At 35.3% G+C, this 22,090-nt stretch overlaps 3 protein-coding genes across 3 annotated transcripts in view; 2 read left to right on the top strand and 1 right to left on the bottom strand.

Moving 5' to 3' along the window:
- LOC112047351 (probable 39S ribosomal protein L24, mitochondrial) overlaps positions 1-22,090 on the top strand; it is a 503,102-nt gene that overhangs the window by 193,335 nt on the left and 287,677 nt on the right. The gene's annotated exons all lie outside the window — the stretch shown is intronic.
- LOC112055612 (protein madd-4) overlaps positions 1-22,090 on the bottom strand; it is a 352,294-nt gene that overhangs the window by 139,980 nt on the left and 190,224 nt on the right. The gene's annotated exons all lie outside the window — the stretch shown is intronic.
- Positions 16,768-21,978, top strand: LOC112052107 (uncharacterized). Its single transcript, XM_024091041.2, has 3 exons — positions 16,768-16,953; positions 18,220-19,657; positions 21,339-21,978. Exons 1-3 carry the CDS (start codon positions 16,860-16,862, stop codon positions 21,427-21,429), a joined length of 1,623 nt encoding a protein of 540 aa, XP_023946809.2. The 5' UTR covers positions 16,768-16,859; the 3' UTR covers positions 21,430-21,978.

Raw genomic sequence — 22,090 nt, 5'->3', positions numbered from 1 at the left:
CCAGCTCATCATAAATGAAATTATCCCTAAAAGCTACAGCCGAGCTAGAGCCGCCGCCCGGACGTCGGGCCGCAGCGTCCGTTTCCGGTGTTGGGTCAAACAAACGGATGGACAGCATATTATATTGAAGACGCTTTTCGTGGTACGAAATTCTATATTTCACGAACGCTTCGTTGAACAAAAAATACACACGAATTTGTGCTTATATTTTTTTAACACCTAAAATAAAAATTTAATGAAGAAGATAGAAATGTTATTTTTTTAGGGTTCTGTACTCAAGGGGTAACCCTAAAAATAAAACTCCGCTGTACGACCATCTGTATGTCATGAATCGTGATAATTTGACAAATTACAGATGACGTTCTTCTTTTGTCGCTTTCTCAACAAACACTAAAACAACAGTTGAGGGAACTCACATATAACATAAATGATTTTGCCGTTTTTATAGATATCTAGCGGACCCGCAACTTCGTCCTTAGACCTCCCTAATCCGGCCCTCTCGCAAAATCCGTTCTTAAGACGACGACTAACTATATAAACTACCTTTCTTTGTATGTCAAGCGGGTTTCGATATTTTAATGATGACCTTTCTCTTTAGTTTGTTTAGATAAGGTGCGGAACTCTTAGTGCGTGTTTCCGTCTCGCACTTGGCCGGTTTTTAATGTTTTGTTACTACAGTTGGCAAAGGTTTTCATTTGTAAGTGTCGACGTATATTCGCGGCGCTTCATTATACCGTAGCCAGTTGTTAGCGCAGATATTCAGTGATTTATGCCCGCAATAAAGTTTCAGATAAAACTTGTAACGACTTGCAAACTAAAGAATAATGTTCTGCTCCGTTTGATGGATTGCCGCGAGCTTTCGCGTAATTCCGTATTCTATTTGTATTGTATTATTTTTGACTAAGACAAAGGGTTTATTGTTTTACGTAACCTTGTTTTTACGAAATTGTTGTAATAAATTTTACTTTACACGAATCGACGTAGGCAAAATTTAATAACTCCCACATTCCAGGCTCGGTAATGAAAATTTCTTGATACAAAAGCCTAATATTATATGACCCCGGAATCTCCATAACCGAACAAATATTAAAATTTTGGCAACAGCAGAATAGAATAGCTAGACTCCCTAGTTTTAGTCGGGTAGTAGGGAAGGGTTGTATTAATGCTTGAATACGTATTTCATACTTTGGGAAGAATGATCTATTTGAAATCTGTACTTGTGGGACGCTACATGCGTTGACACCATTAGTACCGTGTCATATCAGGAAGACAGAATCAAGGCCGCAGTGGTACAAGTATGCCTCTTTGACTGAGATTTACATATTTGTACCGTTTGCCGTGGAGACCCTTGGGCCATGGAGTCGCAGTGCCAAAAAAATTCACCGAATCATTTTACCGCGGCTATTTGCCTCGACTGGTGACAGAAGGGCTGGCTCATTTTTTGCGCAAAGGATCAGCCTGGCTGTCCAGCGCGGAAATGCAGCCAGTATTCTTGCCACCATTCCACGTGGGCATGATTTGTATAGTTATTAGGATAAGTTAGCCTAAGTTCCTTATTGTATTATTTCTCAATAAAAAAGCACTTCATTGTCTGTGCTTCATGTGTACTTTAATTTTATAATATTTTGAAACATGGTTTGTTTTTATTTAGATTTATGCAAAACAGATGTAGTAAGTAGTAAGAGGTATATGAAGTGCTTAGACAAGCCGCTATGCGCTTACGAACTTAAAGAATCTATGTTTATTTTGAAATCAAGCATAAAGGAGAGCATCGCGAAGACACCTTCATGCCTGAAATTCTTCATAATTTGCTTACTATATAACTCTGAAGCTATTTTTTTCGCTCCTCTGATGCTGCAGACTTTTTTTGCAAAGACAATTTTTGGGGTAAAAATTTGGGGGTAAAAAAGGTTTGCTTGCTCTTTTAAAAAAAATTCAGAATTAGTCTAAAAGTCAAATTGTGTCAATAGCTGGACGCATACTAGACTATAGCTGGGCAAGTTTGTTGATGAGACTCCCAGGATATGCGGGTGAAGGGGGAGGGAGGAAGGATTGTGCGGGTGTAAAGTCGTACGCGCTGGACAGTGGGAAGGACGGCGCGGGTACGAAGGCGTGTGTGCGGGGTAGAACTAAACCCCCCCCCCTCCCGGCCCGCTCGGACCATCGAGAGTGTTACGAACGAATTTGCCAAGCTATACATATAATTTTGTTAATAATTTTTACATATTATCATAGCACAATGGTGATGGTTAGAATCGCACACATACGGTTCTTTTTCTCTTCTAACTGATATCTTTACTCTGATTACGGTTACAAAAACGCTACATTATGAATAGTACAATAAAGTCAGCCAATTTTTATTCGAAATTATAGTAAATCCAAATAATATTGGTTAGTTTGACATACTTCTTATATAGTAATAGGAACGTAGTAGCTACATTGGTCGGAAAGCACGCTACCATTTCAAAAACTTTTAATGATATTCTCACTAATAGTTATGTCTGACCTCAGAGGCTTTAGCAACAAGTTACGTGTATCGGTGTGCCTGGGTTTGTGTATCGGTGGAGCTCACAAAACTATTAATGAGCTTACGAGTAGGTACATAGAAAAACATAATCCTTATAACTTATACAAAACAACAAATAAAGCTCAGCATTTTATATTTCTGTAAATATTTTGTTTATTCGTAAGTCTGTGGTTAGTATTTTTGGAACTAATGAACTGAGACGAGAGGACTGGAATATTTCCACACTGTTTTTGATTGTTTTTTTTTGATTGTATAAGTGCCGTAGGTTCCTTATGGAACTGCGGCGTCACCGGGGGGTTTGGGCGAGCGCAGAAGCATCGCCTGATGGGGCCCGAAGGCAGAAGCAGAGTAGATAGGCGGAACGACTCTCTGAGAGCGTCTCCTCTAAGATGTTTTTGAGTAAAGTTCAATGGACCTCGCTGTTAGCAGATAGATTACGTAGATACAAATAGGTATTAGTCAAGCTGCTAAGTCGCTAAAGCGGGTTAAATATATGTTTAATACTTAATTTACTAAAACTTCAAGATAGCTTTACTTTTACATGTGATTGTGATAAAACATCAGAGAGTTCACCATGTTTGTTAGGAGAAACAATTAAAATCTAGATCGCGTTGATGTTAAAACGTACCGCATTTTATTAAGTATTTAATAATATTTCATAATTTGCAATCTTTTTTCTATCTATACTAATATTATAAAGCTGAAGAGTTTGTTTGATTGAACGCGCTAATCTCAGGAACTACTGGTCCGATTTGAAAAATTCTTTCAGTGTTAGATAGCCCATTTATCGAGGAAGGCTATAAGCTATATAATATCCCGTATTCCTACGGGAACGGGAACCACGCGGGTGAAACCGGGCGGCGTCAGCTAGTCATATTATATGATAGCTGACGCCGCGCGGTTTCACCCGCGTGGTTCCTGTTCCCGTAGGAATACGAGGATAGCCTATAGCTTTCCTCGATAAATGGGCTATCTAACACTGAAAGAATTTTTCAAATCGGACCAGTAGTTCCTGAGATTAGCGCGTTCAATCAAACAAACAAACAGACAAACTTTTCAGCTTTATAATATTAGTAATAATAAAAATATAACCTAGATTCATTAAGATTTGACATTCAATTCGATGATCGTTACTTTATTCGTTAATTACTGGAAATACACAAAGAGCATTACAAATCAGTATCCACTACCAGTCCAAACGTAATGCGTGAATAACTTAACGCACCTATTAGTTCTGCCCTACTTATCCATATCCCCGGCGTCTGGCGATCTTCCATCAATCAATCAATCATATCATCTCTCATTATTCCGGTGTGCACCAAGGGATCACGCTATGGTAATGGGTATTAGGATTTGTGTTAGTGTGTGTGCGTGTCGGTATAGCGTCAATTACTTAGATGAATATTGACACTGGTCCTGGCAATCAATAACATGCTTAATGTATACCCAGGTTTGTATTGACAACTATGTATGAAGATAACTAAGTGATCTATATGTCGCCCAAAATGTATTAAATATTCTCTTATTTTAAGCTATTTACCTATTAATCATAATTAATCTATCGAAAGGTCTATCAGAAGTGTCTCTCAGCAGTCTCGATTATTTGAATTTTATTAATAAAAAATTTTAACGAATATCACACAAAATAATATATTTTGTAAATATACATATAAGATACCTATTGTTTTTCCTTAGAAAATCTTTATGAAGATAACAAAAGTTAAGAAAATATATTTCCTCCAAAATCGCAATAAAACACATAAAAATTACGACCTTTAAGGTAGGTATAATATAATGATATTACTTATTTGCATTGTTATGAGCTGGTACCTCAAAAGTCCTATTAACGTATGTAACATTTTCGCCTTAAATAAACAAACCACTCAATCATTGATAAAAGTAGTTACAATTAACGTCATTTGCATTAAAAAGATAGACGTACTAAATATGGGACAATCGCCCTTTACTGAGAAATGTATGGAGGCGTTGAATCGGTATCGGACGAAGAATCTACCAATTAAAATGAGGAGGAGTAACGAGCTACCATAGACTTAAAAGTTCCATAGACCAGTGGCACATTTTATATATTATATGATGTGTTTTTTTTTAACTTTAAATACTTAGGTACTATGCGTAGGTACACTTAAAATTATATATTATATATTTTTTCATACTATGGGAATAATACATTCGTACTGATAAAAAAATCATTACGGCTACAGATCTGTATTTTTTTTTGTATTCAAAAATATTAAAAATAGTATTACCTAAACATGTTTTTATTGTGCCTCACCGTTTAAATACTCTGACAAACTCAAAGTATTTAGAGCAGGTCTTTTTTTATTGATATAATACCATAATTGTATAATTAACTAAGTCGACTTTTCTACTTAAGTATTCTTAGACACACCTATTGTAGAGTACACATATTTTTTAAAAAACTGCTATGTTAAAGGAAATACAAATAGGATTTTAATAAACGTCAAGGCGTTTTCGATTTGTAGCTAGATTAACAAACAGCTATTTTTTATTTTTCATAAATACATAAAGGTTTATACTAGTAATCAACGAAGAGGGATATTACAGATGTGGATCATGTGTAGGAAGATAAACGTGCCGTCTCTAACAATTGTCAACTCTGCCGACCACATGCATCAATTGTAAGGCACAATCGAAGTGACTAATTAAAATAGACGACCCGTTTACACTCACTGAGATTTAGTGCGCACTCGCTTGAGTTGAGAATGAGGTAAAAAGTGTTCTAACTATTTTAGAAGTACGATCTCCTAATTTATCATTATTGCTTCAATGGCGGGCAAGAACTAAAACAGAATTAATTCAGCCAGGGAGCTGTTTGGTGGCCCGGAGAATAAAAGCTCAAATAACATAAAATTGAAAATTTTGAAGAACCTCTGAATGTTATGAAATTATTTATTACACTCTCGATCAAGTCTTCAATATTCTCTTTCTGTGTGCTTTATTTTGATACCTCACTCGAGTATATTGATAGACAATCGGTTATTCTTCCACACCCCCCCCCCCCCACAACTTTTAAACACCTCAACCGATTTTCATGAAACATATCTAAGAACACTCGCATATAAGTCACTTTTAAAACAAAAAAAAAACTAAATTGACATCTCTTAATCCTTTCGGGAGCTATGGTGATACAGACAGACTGACAGGCAGACACGTCAATATAACACCCTCTTTTTGCGTCGGGGGTTAAAAACTCACCTACACGGAAAGAGGCCTGAGCCTGTAGTCAAGTGGCACGCTGAGGCTTCGAAAATTAAACACAAATGTATGGGAATGACATTCATTATCCACAGGTCCCGTGATCAAGTTGTCGATCGGATCTGTCATTCCCATAAATGTCGTTTAGTTTTGAAGCGTTAGCGTTTGTAGAAAGAGAATCGACGTGTCACATAGCTACAAGCCCTGGCCCGAATATGGGCATAAACTAGACTGACATTAATGATGATTCAGTGGTGATTTATTTTTGTGGTCTTTGACTAGATTAGATAAAAAGAAAATTTTGCTTGTGGGGCAGACAGGACCCTACGACATCGTCAGAAGTTAACCCTGTAATGGACCAAAGGCTGATAATGATGATAACTTTGAGTAAAAGTCACCGCAGGAATTTTCGTTAAAGTTCTCACGCTCCGCTCATCACCTCGCTGAAAGTCTATCACTCAGACCGCGCATTGACCAAAGCACAACTTTTTGTAATATTATTGATGGCAACTTTTTCCACCAGTTGACAGGCAGGGTGAGCTGATTAATTAAAATTGTTAGCGATACAAAAGAACCCCGTTTATTCCAATTTGGATAACGAATAGAGCTGGACGTTTTAATTATAATGATTGAGGTGAGAGCGTATTGCTTCGTTTGTTTAAGGAACCAGTGAATTAAAATATTTTTTTAAATATTAATTAATGCTAACGTCCCACGGTTTCTCCAGTCCTGCTGTTTTTAAAAAATAAAGGACTTTTTAAAGGTAGGTTTCGGGGGTAAGTCTTATCCAGAAACTTTGTAGAGAAAGCAATTACGTGAGATGTCATATTCAGGTGTTAATGTTATCGACTAGCCGTAAACCTTAAGGTGCTCTCAACCCTCAACATCCGAACTAACGTAATCTCAATGTAGTGCTAACACCAACGAGATAATCTCGAGAGAAATAGACATATTTCAACCAATGGCTATGCAACTGGAAATACCGCATTCATTGGCGTTGAGACAAAAGAGATGACGATATTTGGTCTATTTCTCTTGATCGCATGTCAGCAATACAGGGTGCTATTGAGAATTTTGTTGGAATAATAAAAAACTCAACATTTCACAGTGTGACCCAGGACCTTATGACACGATGCATAGGTTAACCACTGGACCCACGAGGCAGATGCTTCAACTGGTATTATATTAAAATAGCTCCGGTTAATATAGCGTGAACTGTTTTGACACCCGACACTCTTTGATCGCGCCGCCATCGGAATTTGTTTTGTAAAACGATACAAAACACAGCCCGTAATTAAAAGGTGAATGGAAAATTTAATAGGAATTTCAATTATAAAATACAACAGCTACTAATAATTTTGTGTAGGTATAATTATTCTACAATTATTTTTAACTGACTGAAAAGGAGGCATGGAGGATTTTTAATATAAATACTCGTTTAAAAATTAAAATTCCATTAAAAATCCCGCCGACTAGTTTTATTACTGCATAGAATACTGCAAGGTGAAAAAACGAAGCCGTTATAACGGAAATTTTTCTTAGTTAATCGAGGAATTATGAATTAATGACTATTATAATTGTAGATACATAATGGAGGTTCGATTGAAAAATAAAATATTTGTGAAATAAAGTACATATTGGTTACTTCTCTTGGGTTTCAATTAAATATTTAACGACAACTTGATACCTTTTAAACCAAAATGAAGTTATAAGATAACTATAAAACTAATTTGAGGTAAATATAATAAAGAGTTGCAAATGTTGCCCCAATTTTACAGATTATGACAAAATATACTTTACTAATAGTGCACATAGGAATGGATATAGAAAAAATAAATAATTCGATGATTCTTTATAGATGGGAAGTTAATAAATAGAAAGTACTTTTTAACCCTACAAATATATGGAAAATACCATACACAGCACAAGATAATACTCAAAATTAATACACAAATAAAATGCCTTAAAATATTTGAGGCAGAAATAATATTATGTTTGTATTGTTCAGAGAGATATATTTTCTCAAGGAGCCCGAACTGCCGGTTCACGTATTGTTATTCGTAATTGGATTGTAAAGGGAGTTAAAACAGAATTAGCTCGCTGCCTTCAAAGGAATACCAAGAATTAATTAAAAGTAAAGAAGGTAATGTCATGTAAATATGTCATACGCGAGGTTTATGAGGCAGACACGTAAATTTCGCCAAATTAGCTGTCGAGCCTTTTGAAGGGACTTTTTTATATTATCTTTTTAAATTAAGGAGGTTCAATTAGGCATGTATGATATGCTTTTTTGCTTAAATTTTTAAGGAAATCCGATATTGATGATAACAATATCGAAAGGTACAACTTACTATATGGTATAATACATTTCATTACAAAATGATCCTACTTGTCATAATTTAAGGGTTAAAAATTATTAATTGAGAACTGCGATGCATCACAGGGAGTAGCTTCACGTCATGATTAGGTATCATTTAATGAATATCAAATGAAATTAAAAGAATTAATTCTTTGTGTAACAATGGAAATGATGATGATGATGATGATGGATAAAATCGGTTCAGTTTTTCAGTTACTACACTACTCACGTCAAATGACATCAAACGACGGTAAAATAGAACAACAGCTACTTATAGTATCTTCAAGTAAAATACAACACAAATAATCTTATAGAAATTTAATGATTTACTCATATGTGCTAGCTCCCACGCAAATACGTATAAATAACCGTTCAATGCCAGCAAATGCCCAATTTACATACCTATAGAAAGCTTTATAGTAATTTATGCTCAATTATTCACTTCAAATACCTCCCAAAGTTCAAAGCGAGTGAAAGCTCGTTGTAAGCGTTTAGAAGAACAAAATAGGACACACATTTTAAAAAAAAGTACAGTTGACGAAAAAGATCACATAAAGCTGTAAAATGTCCCTATTTATTAAACTTGAACTTGATATTACAAAAAAATGCGCACTAATAATAATAGTAAAAGTATACACGCAAAAACTGTTGAAACAACTTGGTACAGAGTTGCATAATAGGAAATGATAAAGGATGAGCTTTTTGTTACAAATCGTATCCACATGAATATTGCATATGATCGAAAAGATCACAAAAACCTCAATGGAAATATAATAGTTTTGTTAAACAAACTGTTTTAACAAATAATAAATAGTTGATACAAAGATGTTAAAATAAAGGAAGTAAATGATGAACGATGAACTGGAGATCAACATGAACAATGAATATGATTTAAAACTTAATAACTCATAATCATATCTGAAAATCTAAAACATCAAGCGCAATAGTAAACAAACAATTAAACATTAATCAAAAGTACTATAAATTGTGTAAAAGGTAGGTACTTGCACAGTTCAACCCCAAAAATACCGTCAAACTGAACAGTGCAGAGCTTACGTGACCGTTTAAAAGAACAATACTCGACACAAATCTCAGAACAAAAGTACAAATCGCCGAATAAACGATCGTTCGGAGCTGGCAAATGTTACGATCGCGTGTCGGACGCACATTTGCGGTATTGTTTCAGGCACGAACGGCTCGCCGCGGTACGGCTTGAGGCTTTCAGGGCGATTTAACTAGTGCAAATAGACCAGTGTTAATATTCCCACTCGGCTTCCTCGTACGCCTCTATAGCTCGACCGATCATTCTTATAATGCTTAATGACAATCATGGATGTAAGAAGTACCCATAAACGTATCCATTTATACTCTATAGGTACCTATGTTTTGTGAAGACAATACAATGAACAATGAAATGTAGATTTACCACGCTTTTCAATACTGGTTTCAGAGTTAGGGTGAAATCGTTTTGCTCTGTAACGATGTCATGATAAATTTTAGGACAGAAGAAAAGCTGTATATTTCATAACTTGATCATCATCATCAATATCACAATGATTACGTCGTAATTCTAATAATATCAAAATCAAAATGAAAATTTGTTCATTTCGAGAAGGTTTAGTTTACAGACACTTTGAAACGTCAAGTTTGACTATTTGTCGAGAGAGACTGTATACTACAGGTTCAGAGGCAGGTTCTGCTGAGAAGAGCCGGCAATGGACGCTACAGTAATTGTTCTTTGGAAATCATCATTATTTACAACTCCGACGCCGCACGGTTTCACCCGTGTGGTTTTCATTCCCGTATGAATAATATATAACCTTCCTCGATTAATGGACTATCTAACACCGAAAGAATTTTTCAAATCGGACCAGTAGTTCCAGAGATTAGCGCGTTCATTCAAACAAACAAACTTTTCAGCTTTATAATATTAGTATAGATGTTAAGGTCAGGTATTTCTTAAAGTATACTTAGTTATACAAGTACTTTATTACTAAAATAAATAATACTCTATAAATAGTTGTGATATCTATAAACGATTCATATTTGAACAAGTGGAAAATATCATAATATTTTACAATAGAAAGAAATTTACTGCGAAAGAGATCTTCACGGAATAAAACCTATCGCATTTGTAATACTTGTTGCTGTATCGGGAATCGTTCGTTTCCAAACAATTTACAACATCTCGATTGAATGATTCGCCTCAATAAATAATGGCGGAGCGTCCGATATTTCCTTCTCGGCGTCCTATTTCATATTTAATTCGTTGTTCTTTGCTATTCCTTCAAATATTTGCTGTTTACGGAAATTTACATTTCATTTGATAAACACAGAAATGAGATTTTTGAAGATCTATTTTATTTTATTCAGTTCAATCTCTTTATTGGGAGGTTGGTTCAATGGTGCATGCCATGAGGTTTGGGTTTTGGAATTATCAACACGGAGGTGGGTAGCTGTTATCAAATAACATCTTTTATGTGATGATTTTGATTTTGGGACTATCAAAATCATTTTCCATAAACTCGAAAGAATTAAACTATAATTGTATCCAGTACTGGGTACGACAAATACAAGCACACATTTAGTTGGAAAAGGAAAAATATCAGTCATACTTAAAGAATGTTAATAGAAGACAAACAGTATGGTGGTTCTTAGCTCCAAATCCGCCTCTTCGCTAATCATATTAAAAGTAATCGCTTAGAAATTGGTTAATTGAGCAAAAGATACGAATTACTTGATGAAAATAATGTAAAAATACTTCAAAGTAAATCTTTGATTTTTACAAAGACTTTTAATATAGCTTCAGTTTTTCTTAGAATCTTATTAAGTTTCCAAACAGAGTACAATAGGGGTTTGGAATTTCTATAAACATCCAATGTCACAAGAATGTGCATAAGATAAAATAGGATAAAAGTTATCAATTTTATTTCAGAACTAGCAGCCATGTCCCGTTTCCGCGCGTGTAGTTCCTGTTCCAGTAGAACACAGGGATAAAAATATAGCCTTTAATCTTTGATAATATAGTATTCCATTGCTGAAAGAAATTTTCAAGTGGGATCGTCGTTTTGGAGCTTATTCAATGCAAATAAACAAACATCTTCTGTATAATACGAGTATTATTATACTTATATAGATTACTTTCAGAATATATAGATGTCCTTGTAGTTCCCCGCTACAATACAACATAACTGCCATTACATTTATTGCATAAACCGTCAAAATCTTTACAACCACGAGATCGCATGATAACTTTTACGAACATACACGGTTTCACGGCAATGGCTTCCTCATGTTGGAAATGTTTATTTTGAGCTATAAACATCTATAAATCGCTTTTGTTTCTGAAAGTTGACATGTATTTGATGTTATTTGGCCGATGTATCGGAAGAAACACGAAGACTACAATCTGTGTAGACAGAGAAGTCAATAGACAATAGCTGTTTGAAGTGCCGATAAAATACAAAAGATATACGATATTAACAAATCTACGATAATAATACGATATCTTAGTTTGACATCCCAAAAATTTAGTGTGCTGAACCGTTTCTTCACCAATAGATTTTAAACTAACTGGTTTATCATCATTATCGTTACATCTTTAACAGTGGATGGGCGTCCACTGACATAGGCTTCTTGTATGGATTTCCAAGCTCAGCTCTGGAGGTCTAAAGGGCTGACTAACTGGTTAACCAACAAGTTTAGGATTGCTGGGTTGCTGCTCAGGTTAATTGCAACAAGTTGAGAGCGTAAATTCGCGTTCACAATATGATTATCTTGTTTGGACCGTCCGTGTTCACGGCATGTATTATAACATCACACATTGAATAGCCTTTTCACGTATTACAAAGTCCACACAGAAGTTGTTCCTTTTTTAATGTGATGGAAACTTATTGCTTTCTATCTGTCTAAAAGCTTCTCTGTCTGCGACTATTAGCCCCTTTACAATGAAAATTTCACGAACGGCAGCATTCAACGACGATTTCTTCAAAGGCATTGTGTTATTAGCATAGTTGGAGTTATCGACAGGGCCATTTTCTCTGGTTCTGGGAAGGTACGCAGTGTTAGCGATGCTTTGCCTTTCGAAGAACTCTTACACGTGTAAAATGATTGAAAGGTTAAAATACATTTAGAGAACGAAACAATCAGAAATAATTATATTATTTGTATAAAAAAATACCAATAATTTAATTTAATTAGCTCTTTCACACAACTTCACCCGCGTGTACACGTATAATTTCTACCCCTCGTCGCTATGCCTCAAAAAACGTACACTATCTTATTTTCTGTAGCTACCCCTGACAATAATATTAAGAAACAAAGTAACATATACAATAGTAGAGTGGCTTTACTGAATAAAGTTAGTAGTTTTTAATTTTTTTTCGTAAATATAGTTATTTTTTATTCCATCAAGCGTTCCCCATATCATTCCGAAGGAGTCATACAATAGATAAGCAAGCAGTATTTAATAAATTCTTGTTTCTTTCACACGGCCAGGTATCGCAACTTTTTGCTTCACAAAAAGACACAAAATCCATTTGGAACCGACGGCCGGCTCTGTGATACCACACCACAGATAAGATACACAGTAATTACGATGCAGGGACGTTGTGATGTCTATGGATTGTTTCGTACATTTATTATTTATCGTTCAATTTAATTCTCACAAGTCTTTAAGCTCGGTTTTACTCGAGTAAGTAGTAGTAAATTCAAACAATCAAGCAGTATTTTAAAGATTTAAAGTCAGCTGAGCTGAGAATATTACCCTCTAAGTAAGCGTACAACGAAAATTTTATATAAACAAAAACTACATCTTCACATAGCATTTTAAACATATTAAATAAAAAAATAAATTTATAATTCAAATATTTGAATTTGACTCAAAGTCAATAAAAAATGGATACTATATCACCGCGAACATTCGACATTTTCATAAAGTTGATTTACTAAAACTCTAATGGATTGGGTCCGTTTTGCATAACCACGTCCAATTTGCTCTTCGCTCAAAGTTAATACTTTAACGCCGTATAAATCCACCATTAATTCCTTTTATCTCCACCGCCAAATGACCTCAAAGTTACAACCAATTTGAGACCCTTCCGAGGGCTAATTTGTTTTTTCAACACCTACAAGTGTGAACCCCTGCTGTGCTCAAGTAGAAAATAACTTCGCCCTATTCGCTTAGTAGAGTCGTTAAATCTACGAGTAACAAACATTATCTCAAAGTACTGGACCACTGGGTCAAATAACTTATTTACTCATACTAGTTATTTCTTGATTACGATTTTTACCTGTTTGTTTAGTGACGATGCAATCTACATAATACATTAAATTCAATACCAAAACAACCTAAATTAATTTTTAGTTTGTTTTTATAGTTTTGTGTTTTGGTCCCCGACTTGAATTTAATTTTTACCCATGACTTATTAGTAAAATAGGTGACCAATTAAGATAAATTTGTTAATATTGCTGAATTTCAGTAATAAAATAGCTAAAGTGCACTTTTAAAAGTTAAATCAACTCGACAATGATGCATAATTTTATTAAATTATGCATTGGAATATTTTAGAAGTAAAATTTTTAAATGTATCGTCCCCTCGCAGGTGAGTTGCTCATTGCGATACAACCAAGCCCTTTATAAAATAAATACATCCTATTTTCATACTTAACGCTCATATAAATAAGGAATCATTTTCTTTGATTTTTTATTGACTCTTGGTCGGAGTACATACCACCCGCTGATACAAGGATAAGAAATCCTTTTCGAAATATTTTTCTGAGATCTCACATATGAGGATAATATATTATGAAAGGTATCTTCAGATATCTCATCAGAATCTCAATGAGTCTGAACTCAAGACCACCGTATAGTTAGTAAAGCATTTGGATTCCATTATTATTATTATTTGCAAATTATATTTTTGTAATGCTGAAGTCTTTCGGATCTCAATCCAGCCTGTAGAGCAATTCAGCTCTGTATCTATAATAATCAGTTTTGAATAACAGTTCAAGGCTTGGAGAAACACAAAGGACGCTCTGACAGTGGCATATGTGAAGATAGCTTTACACTGAGCTTAATATAATTGCATATAAGGAAAAGATATTACTCATTTTGTCTCACGAGATAATATTACGAGTAGGTATGCGAGTAAATATTACAATCTGCTTGCTTCTTGCGTGCTTCTATGACGATCTTATCAAACTACATGTATTTCATATTTAGTATATGAGATTAATTATGTCATGATATTATAACAATTAATCAGCTTATTTTTATTATTAAAATATTAAAAATATATATATAAGTGACTTCTGAAACCAAAAAAAAATGACATATTCGTTATCAACCCATATTTCACTCACTGCTGAGCTCGAGTCTCCTCTCAGAATGAGAGGGTTTAGCCCAAGCTGTCCAAGCTGGCCCAATGCGGATTGGCAGACTTCACACACGCAGAGAATTAAGAAAATTATCTGGTATACAGGTTTCCTCACGATGTTTTCCTTCACTGTTTGAGACACGTAATATATTTTAATTTCTTAAAATGCACAACTGAAAAGTTGGAGGTGCATGCCCCGGACTGGATTCGAACCCACACCCTCCGGAATCGGCCGAGGTCATATCCACTGGGCTATTATTAATGTCATTATTATCATGTTAGTACTCGTATTATTCATGTCATATGTGCGTTCTTCTGCGGTCATTTTAGAAAACAGAAGCAAGAAGCAGGGTGAAGTGACTAATTCTAGGAATGTGCACACCACGCTCTATCTGTAAGATTATGCGTCCCTGATAATATTGTGATGATGGGACAAAGACTTGGGTGTGCACCGACTTTGTCCTGAAATTTTTTACTGAAAGTTTCCTAGAACTGAACTGAGAATTAAGTATGGTTGATGATTTCTCGTAATTATTATCTTACTTAATTATTATATACGCTTTACTACTTGGTCGGGTGGGTCGGAGAGTCTGGGCTTTTTAAGACTGTTCTAAAACTAAAGCCACCATGATCGATAGGTTCCCTACCTTACTTATCCTAACAGCATGAGTTGATAAAGGTCTCGTGTGGAAATAAGTGTATCCATAATTTGGGAATAAAAAGAAAACTCGTGGATTGACCTACAGGGAACAGGGAATGAAACAAGGAATTTCCCGTGTATAAAAACCGGCTAATAATTAACAATCCATATTCGGCTTACTGCTGATCACTTCTGGGTCTCCTCTCGGAACGAGAGGGATTAATCAGTAGTCCATCACGCTGGCCCTTTGCGGATTGGCAGACTTCACACATGTAGGCAATTAAAATTCCGAGGTATTTAGGTTTCCTTGAAGTTTTTCGTTCACTGTTTGAGACACGTGATATATAATTTCTTAAAAAAAAACGGCTGCAAATTGTTGAATGTTTCCACTAAACGCTAGTGTGTAGATGCCCTTAGTACACAAGTAACTGCAATAAGTCACAACACTCAAAACCACGCATTCTCTCCTTCGGTATTAGATCAGCAAGTCAGCGGAATCTATTGCAGTATTGTTCTTTCGACAGTTTGTATCATATTATGGCACGTTCGCAAATTGAATAGATACGTGGTTCTCAAAGTTTAGCGATATTATTAAACTAATGTCTTAATATCTCTTCATTATCAACCCATATTCGGCTCACTGCTGAGCTCGAGTCTCCTCTCAGAATGAGAGGGGTTAGGCCAATAGTCCACCACGCTGGCCAAATGCGGATTGGTAGACTTCACACACACAGAGAATTAAGAAAATTCTCTGGTACAGGTTTCCTCACGATGCTTTTCCTTCACCGTTTGAGACACATGATATTTAATCTCTTAAAATACACACAACTGAAAAGTTGGAGATGCATGCCCGGACCGGATTCGAACTCACACCGTCCGGAATCGGAGGCAGAGGTCATATCCACTGGGCTATCACGTACTCTAATATCTCAAGTTGGTGATAATTCGTAATTACCCTATCTATAACTATATATTCTATTATTTCCAAGAAAATAAGACCATTATATTAGCTAGCCCATCAAACTCATATTGAAACAACTCGGTGGGTATGGCCCCTTGTCATTTAAGAAGAGAGGCATGGACCAGCAGTGGGTCATGTAATTTGATGATGAAGGCGAAAATATATCTCTGGCGCTAACATGCGACCAATGAGATAATCTCGTGAAGAAAAATATACAAATTTCAACCAATGGCGGAGTGACCGAAAATATCGCTATATCTTTCGTTGCGTTGGGATGTAAGAGAAGAAACTAGGATAACTCCGCAATTATTGGACGATCTTTTGTCTATTTCTGATGATACAATATTGCGAGTAGGATCATCTATACATAGAAATAGCATTTAAGTGTCTGGCCGAGATTTCAAAGTAAATGAGTTTCCTCAAGTGCTTAAAGTTATTTAGCCGATACTAAAACGCAAACAAACTTATTTTTAAAATTATTGTCACTTTATCCGGGCAGATCTCAGGGATGGCTAACCCGATTTTAACGGGACTTTCACTAGAAGACAAAGGAGGTTCTTAATCAACATATATACTAATTTTATTCCTGAAAAATCCATGCTTGCTAATGCCATGCTCTTAAAAATAATTAACGAAGCGAAACATTGGGAAACGCTGCCAAATAGTTTGCGTCGGCAAAGTCATAACAAATGATGACATACATACATACGACAACAAATGCAGTGCGCATCCGGCGATAGCTGTCACAACACATAAGCATGGCGCGAGACAAAATGGCGGCGATCTATTTACCCTGCGTTGTGTTTGTGTGTCTGAATATATTCGCCGTTGAAGGAGCTATGCATGTAAAAGGTTAGTTTATTTATTAATGTGCCATAATAATGTGGTTTTTTTTTAAATGTTTACAACTCCTTTAAACGCCTCTACTACTGACCCGATTTAGCTGAAATTGGGAATGGAGGTAAATTTTACACTGGATTTATGAAAATCAGAATTTCACGCTGATTTTGGGCATCAGCCTGTGTACATTATCATACTCTATAGGTGCTAATACTATAAAGAGGTAGTTTGTAAGGTTGTAGGAAGTAATCTTTGGATCTACTCACCTGATTTTGAAAATTTTTCGTGCGTGTTGTAGGCTATAGGTATTTGATCCCGGGAACGGCAACTAAAGTGTTTTTCAGATAGAATGGGTACGGTGACAGTTGCCTTATGACGTTCATATTATGTACTATTATAGAAAATAGCGGCAAACTTTCAGGAGTGAAACGTTCTGTCACCGTGCCCATGCTATCTGAAAACACTATACGCGAGTGAAACCGAGGCGCCTGTTGTTTATGATATTACAAAAATAAAAAACAACGAAAATGCAAAGCCTTCTTTAAAGCTAAAAGTTAAATGATATAAATTAAACGTATTTCGTCTCATAATTATAATGTTCCCTCTGTCCTCATAATATCTACTGAGCAAGAGAAAACATTTTGATATTGCTTCATCTACAAGCATTTTCTTTATTATCGTACACGTCTCCAATAATATTCTCATTTCCCCACAATGTAATGAAAATACTTACGTCAATATTGTGGACGGGCTCATGTGGAAGAATGGATGTCCGATAGCGCCGCGTGGGCAAATTGTGGCGGAATCATTTATTCACTGAGTAATCAGATTATTTGTACCCGTGTTTTATTGATTTGTGTCAACAAATACGTTGTAAGTATAGGTTGATGCAGTATAGTTGTTCTAATTATTTATGACTAGCGGACGCCCGCGACCTCGTCCGCTCTTAGACCTCTTTAATCCAGCCTGTACAGTAGTATTGCTGTGAAAAACTAGTAACTTTTTCCAACATTATCTGCTCTTACTGATCGTAGCGTTATGAAAAGTATACTATAACCTGCCCAGGAGTATGAAGAATAATTGTACCAAGTTTCGTTCAAATCACGCTTCTCAGACAGTGAAGGAAAAACCTGCATAACCGAGAATTTTCTTAATTCTCTGCGTTTGTGAAGTCTGCCAATCCGTGCAGCCGCGCCAATGCGAACAGCGATCTACCTTTAAATTAAATCTGCTTCTTGTTATATTATTAAGTTTTACTACTAACATTTATTGTTGCAGGTCTAATTTGTCAGGACCCAGATACCAAAAAACTTTATCCAGTTAATTCAACATGGCCATCTGAAAGTTTTTGCGGTAATTATACTTGCAGACTTAGGCGGACAAACGTTACTCAAACAGAGTACGCGCCTGTTAACATAATAAGCACTTCACCCGATACAAAAGATAAATCTCTATCAGACGATATGGAGCTAAGTCCAAGCGAGCAAGCATTTGTCTTTTTAAAAAAAATGCAACCAGCACAGGAACCAATATTTCACAAAGAAGCACAGAATAGAGCAAACGCTAGAACAGATTCAAAGAAATCCGGAGGTACTGATTCTGACCGATATCTTACAGAATCTGAAATAAAATCAATAACAGAAATCTTACATACGGTTAAGAAAAGTGACTTGGAAGCTATTATAGAAATATATAACATCGCTCAAGATATTTACAAAGAAATGGACACCAATATGGAGGAAAAGAAAGTGAATGATACTGATATGAAAATTAAAAGTACTAATTCGGAAATTAAAGAAACCGATTTGAATACTTTAAAAACAAACGATAGTAAACATAATGTCTTGAAAGCTAAAGAATCCGTTTCTTATTGGTATGAACCATTGGAAAACACGAAAACAAAACCAACAGATTTGAAAGTTGAAGGTACTTACTCCGTTCCCACGGCTAGAAGTTATTCACGTCCCGCTACATACTTCAGCGGTTTATTGACAGAAAGAGATTTCAGAAAGCTACCATATCCAATATCATCAAATCTACAAGTATCGTCACCATATACTTATAATAAAGTAACACATAATTTTCATAATTATGCACCACGTCAAGCGAAACCATGTAGGAAGAGGTTTAACAACATAGCACCGACCTGGGTGAACACACACTTAAACAATGCTAAATCAGAAGCAGAAAGATGGCAATTGATGCAACCAGTGCTACTTCCTTATCCATTTTCATACGTTCACCATTATAACTTTAGTTCTTATCCTACCAGTTTCTACTATAGTAACTATCCATTGATCCAGTTAAACGCAGATTACAGTAGAACTCAAACGTATCCACAGCAAAATTTTGGTGCATATAAGATATCTGACGTCCCAAAAGCTATCGTAAGTGCTAATATTGAGGAAAATCATAAACCCGATTTTAAAGAAGAGGTAAACACCGATGATAAGGAAACTTTGAATAATAAAGAAGTAGTTGTTATACCAGAATGGCAGACAGAAGAATTATCAGCCAAAGTTCTTGACGAAGTAAAGGCGAATATTTTAGAAAATTCAAAGTTGTTGAAGCATTTAAATGCAGTTAAAAATGTAAAAGTGGCTAAAGTTGTTAAACTAGACGAGTTGACGAGAAGGAAAAGAGACACAAGCAATACTGATAATGAAGATATCGAGTTTAAAATTATAAAATACGAGCCGTACTTGGAAAAAACAATGTAAGTAATATTTGTGCTTGTTCTTTTTCTAGTTATAAAACCAAAATAACTTTTGGGTTTTTTAAGATATCGAATCGGAGATCAGCTTTTGTTAGATATATTCTATTTTCATTGTAGTGGAAGGCGCGTTTGTGTGTGAAAACGAAAGAACGTCAATCAGAAACATGTTTATATATTCACTAGCGGACGCCCGCGACTTCGTTCATAGCGGCGCAAAGGAGTAACAAGCATATACATTTACACAAAAACTTTCGCTTTTATAATATTATTGTGATTATCTTCAGACAGTAAAGAGTGGTTGCTAAGCATACGATTTATGTAAAAGGATTTGATGACAAGCCATTTCTGCTATGATGACGTTCCTTTACTTTACACATACAAACTCATATTTATTCGTAGTATAAACGATCTGCTATTGCAAATTTTACTAAATCTAGCCACGACGAGATTAGATAAAACAAACAAACAAACAGGAAAATAAAATATAACAGATCTAAAACAGGTATATCTCTTTTTAAATCGGTTAAAAATAAGATCCTATAAAACTATAGATCCCACCAGCTAACTATTTATTTAAAAAACTTGACAAATTAGTGCCGAAAAAAACGTTGGAATGCCCACCTTTGTCTTGACAGATGTTTTGTGGAGTATAAATATTATTTTTGAATAAAACCAAACTTTTCAAACAACAAAAAACAATAATGGTGCTATGTAAGATGTCGGGAACATTTTTAAACCAAACTAGTTAATAGCTTGGTTTGTAACGTCGGTAAATCTTTTAATTACAATAAAATCTCGCGCTTCCTTTATTTCGATTGCGGATTTAAAAATTGCGACCCGATTCCTATATTCGCGGCTAAAGATTTCTTGACCATAAGACGAGGTAGAAGAGCTGTTCATGATAGTGCTTATTTCTGTTCAATCTTAAGAACAAAGACCGCCTTTGAAAATACCATTCCTAATTTTAGAAACTATTATTAATAACGTCTTTTCGTTGAAATAACAATGTTAGATGATAGTTAAAACGAAAGCGGTGGTAATCACTTGACGTCAGGAGGCCTGAAATGCGACAAACAAGATATTTATTGAAGGGAAATAGAGAACTGTCAACCAACAGCAGAGTAACCGGAAATACCGAAATACTCGTACTATCTCTTTCATTGTGTTAGCACGATAGAGATGGGACTGAGATAACTCTGCATCCAGTGGTCGAAATTTGTCTATTTCTATTCTGGTCGCATGCTACGGGTGACTCGCATTCTTGTATGCCGTTTTTGAAAATACAAATAAATCACACACAACACTAATACTTATTGAGAGCCTTGATAGCCCAGTTGATATGACCTCTGCTCCCGATTCCGGAGGGTGTAGGTTCGCATCCGGTCCGGGGCATGCACTTGCATGTGCATTGTGTGCATTTTAAGAAATTAAATATAAAGTGTCTCAGATAGTAAGAAACCTGCATACCAGAGAATTTTCTTAATTCTCGGCATGTGGAAAGTGTTCCCATCCGCATTGGGCCAGCACGGTGAACTATTGGCCTAACCCCTCTCATTCTGAGAGGAGACTCGATCTCAGCAGTCAGCCAAATATGAGTTAATAGTGATGAATACTTATTAATATGCGCATTGTTTATTTCTGTGTGGCTTAACACGTTACTTATTAAATTTTGTTTTTTTAGCTGTGAATCGAGCACCGAACTCGGATACTTCCGGTTGGGAGACCCACACGAGCCCTACCCAGCCTGCTGCCCTCAGAAGATTTACAGCTGATGATAGTTCCTCTTCAGCAAGTTAGAGCGCTCATTTCGTAATAAAATAACAGAACTATAGTATTTTTTCACAAGTAATTTTGGAAGACATTCTTTGGTGGATTTAGAACGACTTTAACAACAAATAAGTACCTACCTAAATAAGTTGTTTTGGAGTAAAATATCAAAACGAAATTTTTATCATGTTAATTACAATTGAAAACACAAAATATTAATTTTACTAAACCATAAAACAATTTATTTTTCAGAGAGTATTTGTTTAAATATTTATTTAGGTACAATTTTTTCAAGATATTTTTGCAATACATCTACCTACCTAATGAGCGTTACAAGGTTAAGCAAAATCAAGATTTCCCTTCTCAGGTAAAAGCTAGAGAAATTCAACATAATTTAGCAATTCCTCGTGACAGACAAAATCTGTACAAAGTAAATTCAGTAAATCATTAACACGTTATGTGCAATAATTACTGTGATTGTGTAAACAAATAATTTGTTTGCTATTAATTTGTTACTTACCTTTGTAAATAATGTATGTATTAATAAAAATCTATTTTTGAAAACTTTATTTATCATCATTAACGTAACGAGGTTTTTTAATTTTACACCAGTTAGCCCTTGACTACAACATCAAAGTAAGTAATGATGCAATCTAAGATGGAAGC

Source organism: Bicyclus anynana, chromosome 2 (genome assembly GCF_947172395.1).
Source record: "Bicyclus anynana chromosome 2, ilBicAnyn1.1, whole genome shotgun sequence".
NCBI classification, from domain to species: Eukaryota; Metazoa; Arthropoda; class Insecta; order Lepidoptera; family Nymphalidae; genus Bicyclus; species Bicyclus anynana.
Note: the sequence above shows the minus strand (reverse complement) of the source record. Positions and strands in the feature narration are given on the sequence as shown.

Bases quoted from the DNA above. Each gene is read 5' to 3' on its own strand.
- LOC112052107 (XM_024091041.2), top strand. From the start codon at position 16,860: ATGGCGCGAGACAAAATGGCGGCGATCTATTTACCCTGCGTTGTGTTT. The intron at 16,954-18,219 runs GTTAGTTTATTT...TTATTGTTGCAG, and splicing joins AGGAGCTATGCATGTAAAAG to GTCTAATTTGTCAGGACCCA. The intron at 19,658-21,338 runs GTAAGTAATATT...TTGTTTTTTTAG, and splicing joins CCGTACTTGGAAAAAACAAT to CTGTGAATCGAGCACCGAAC.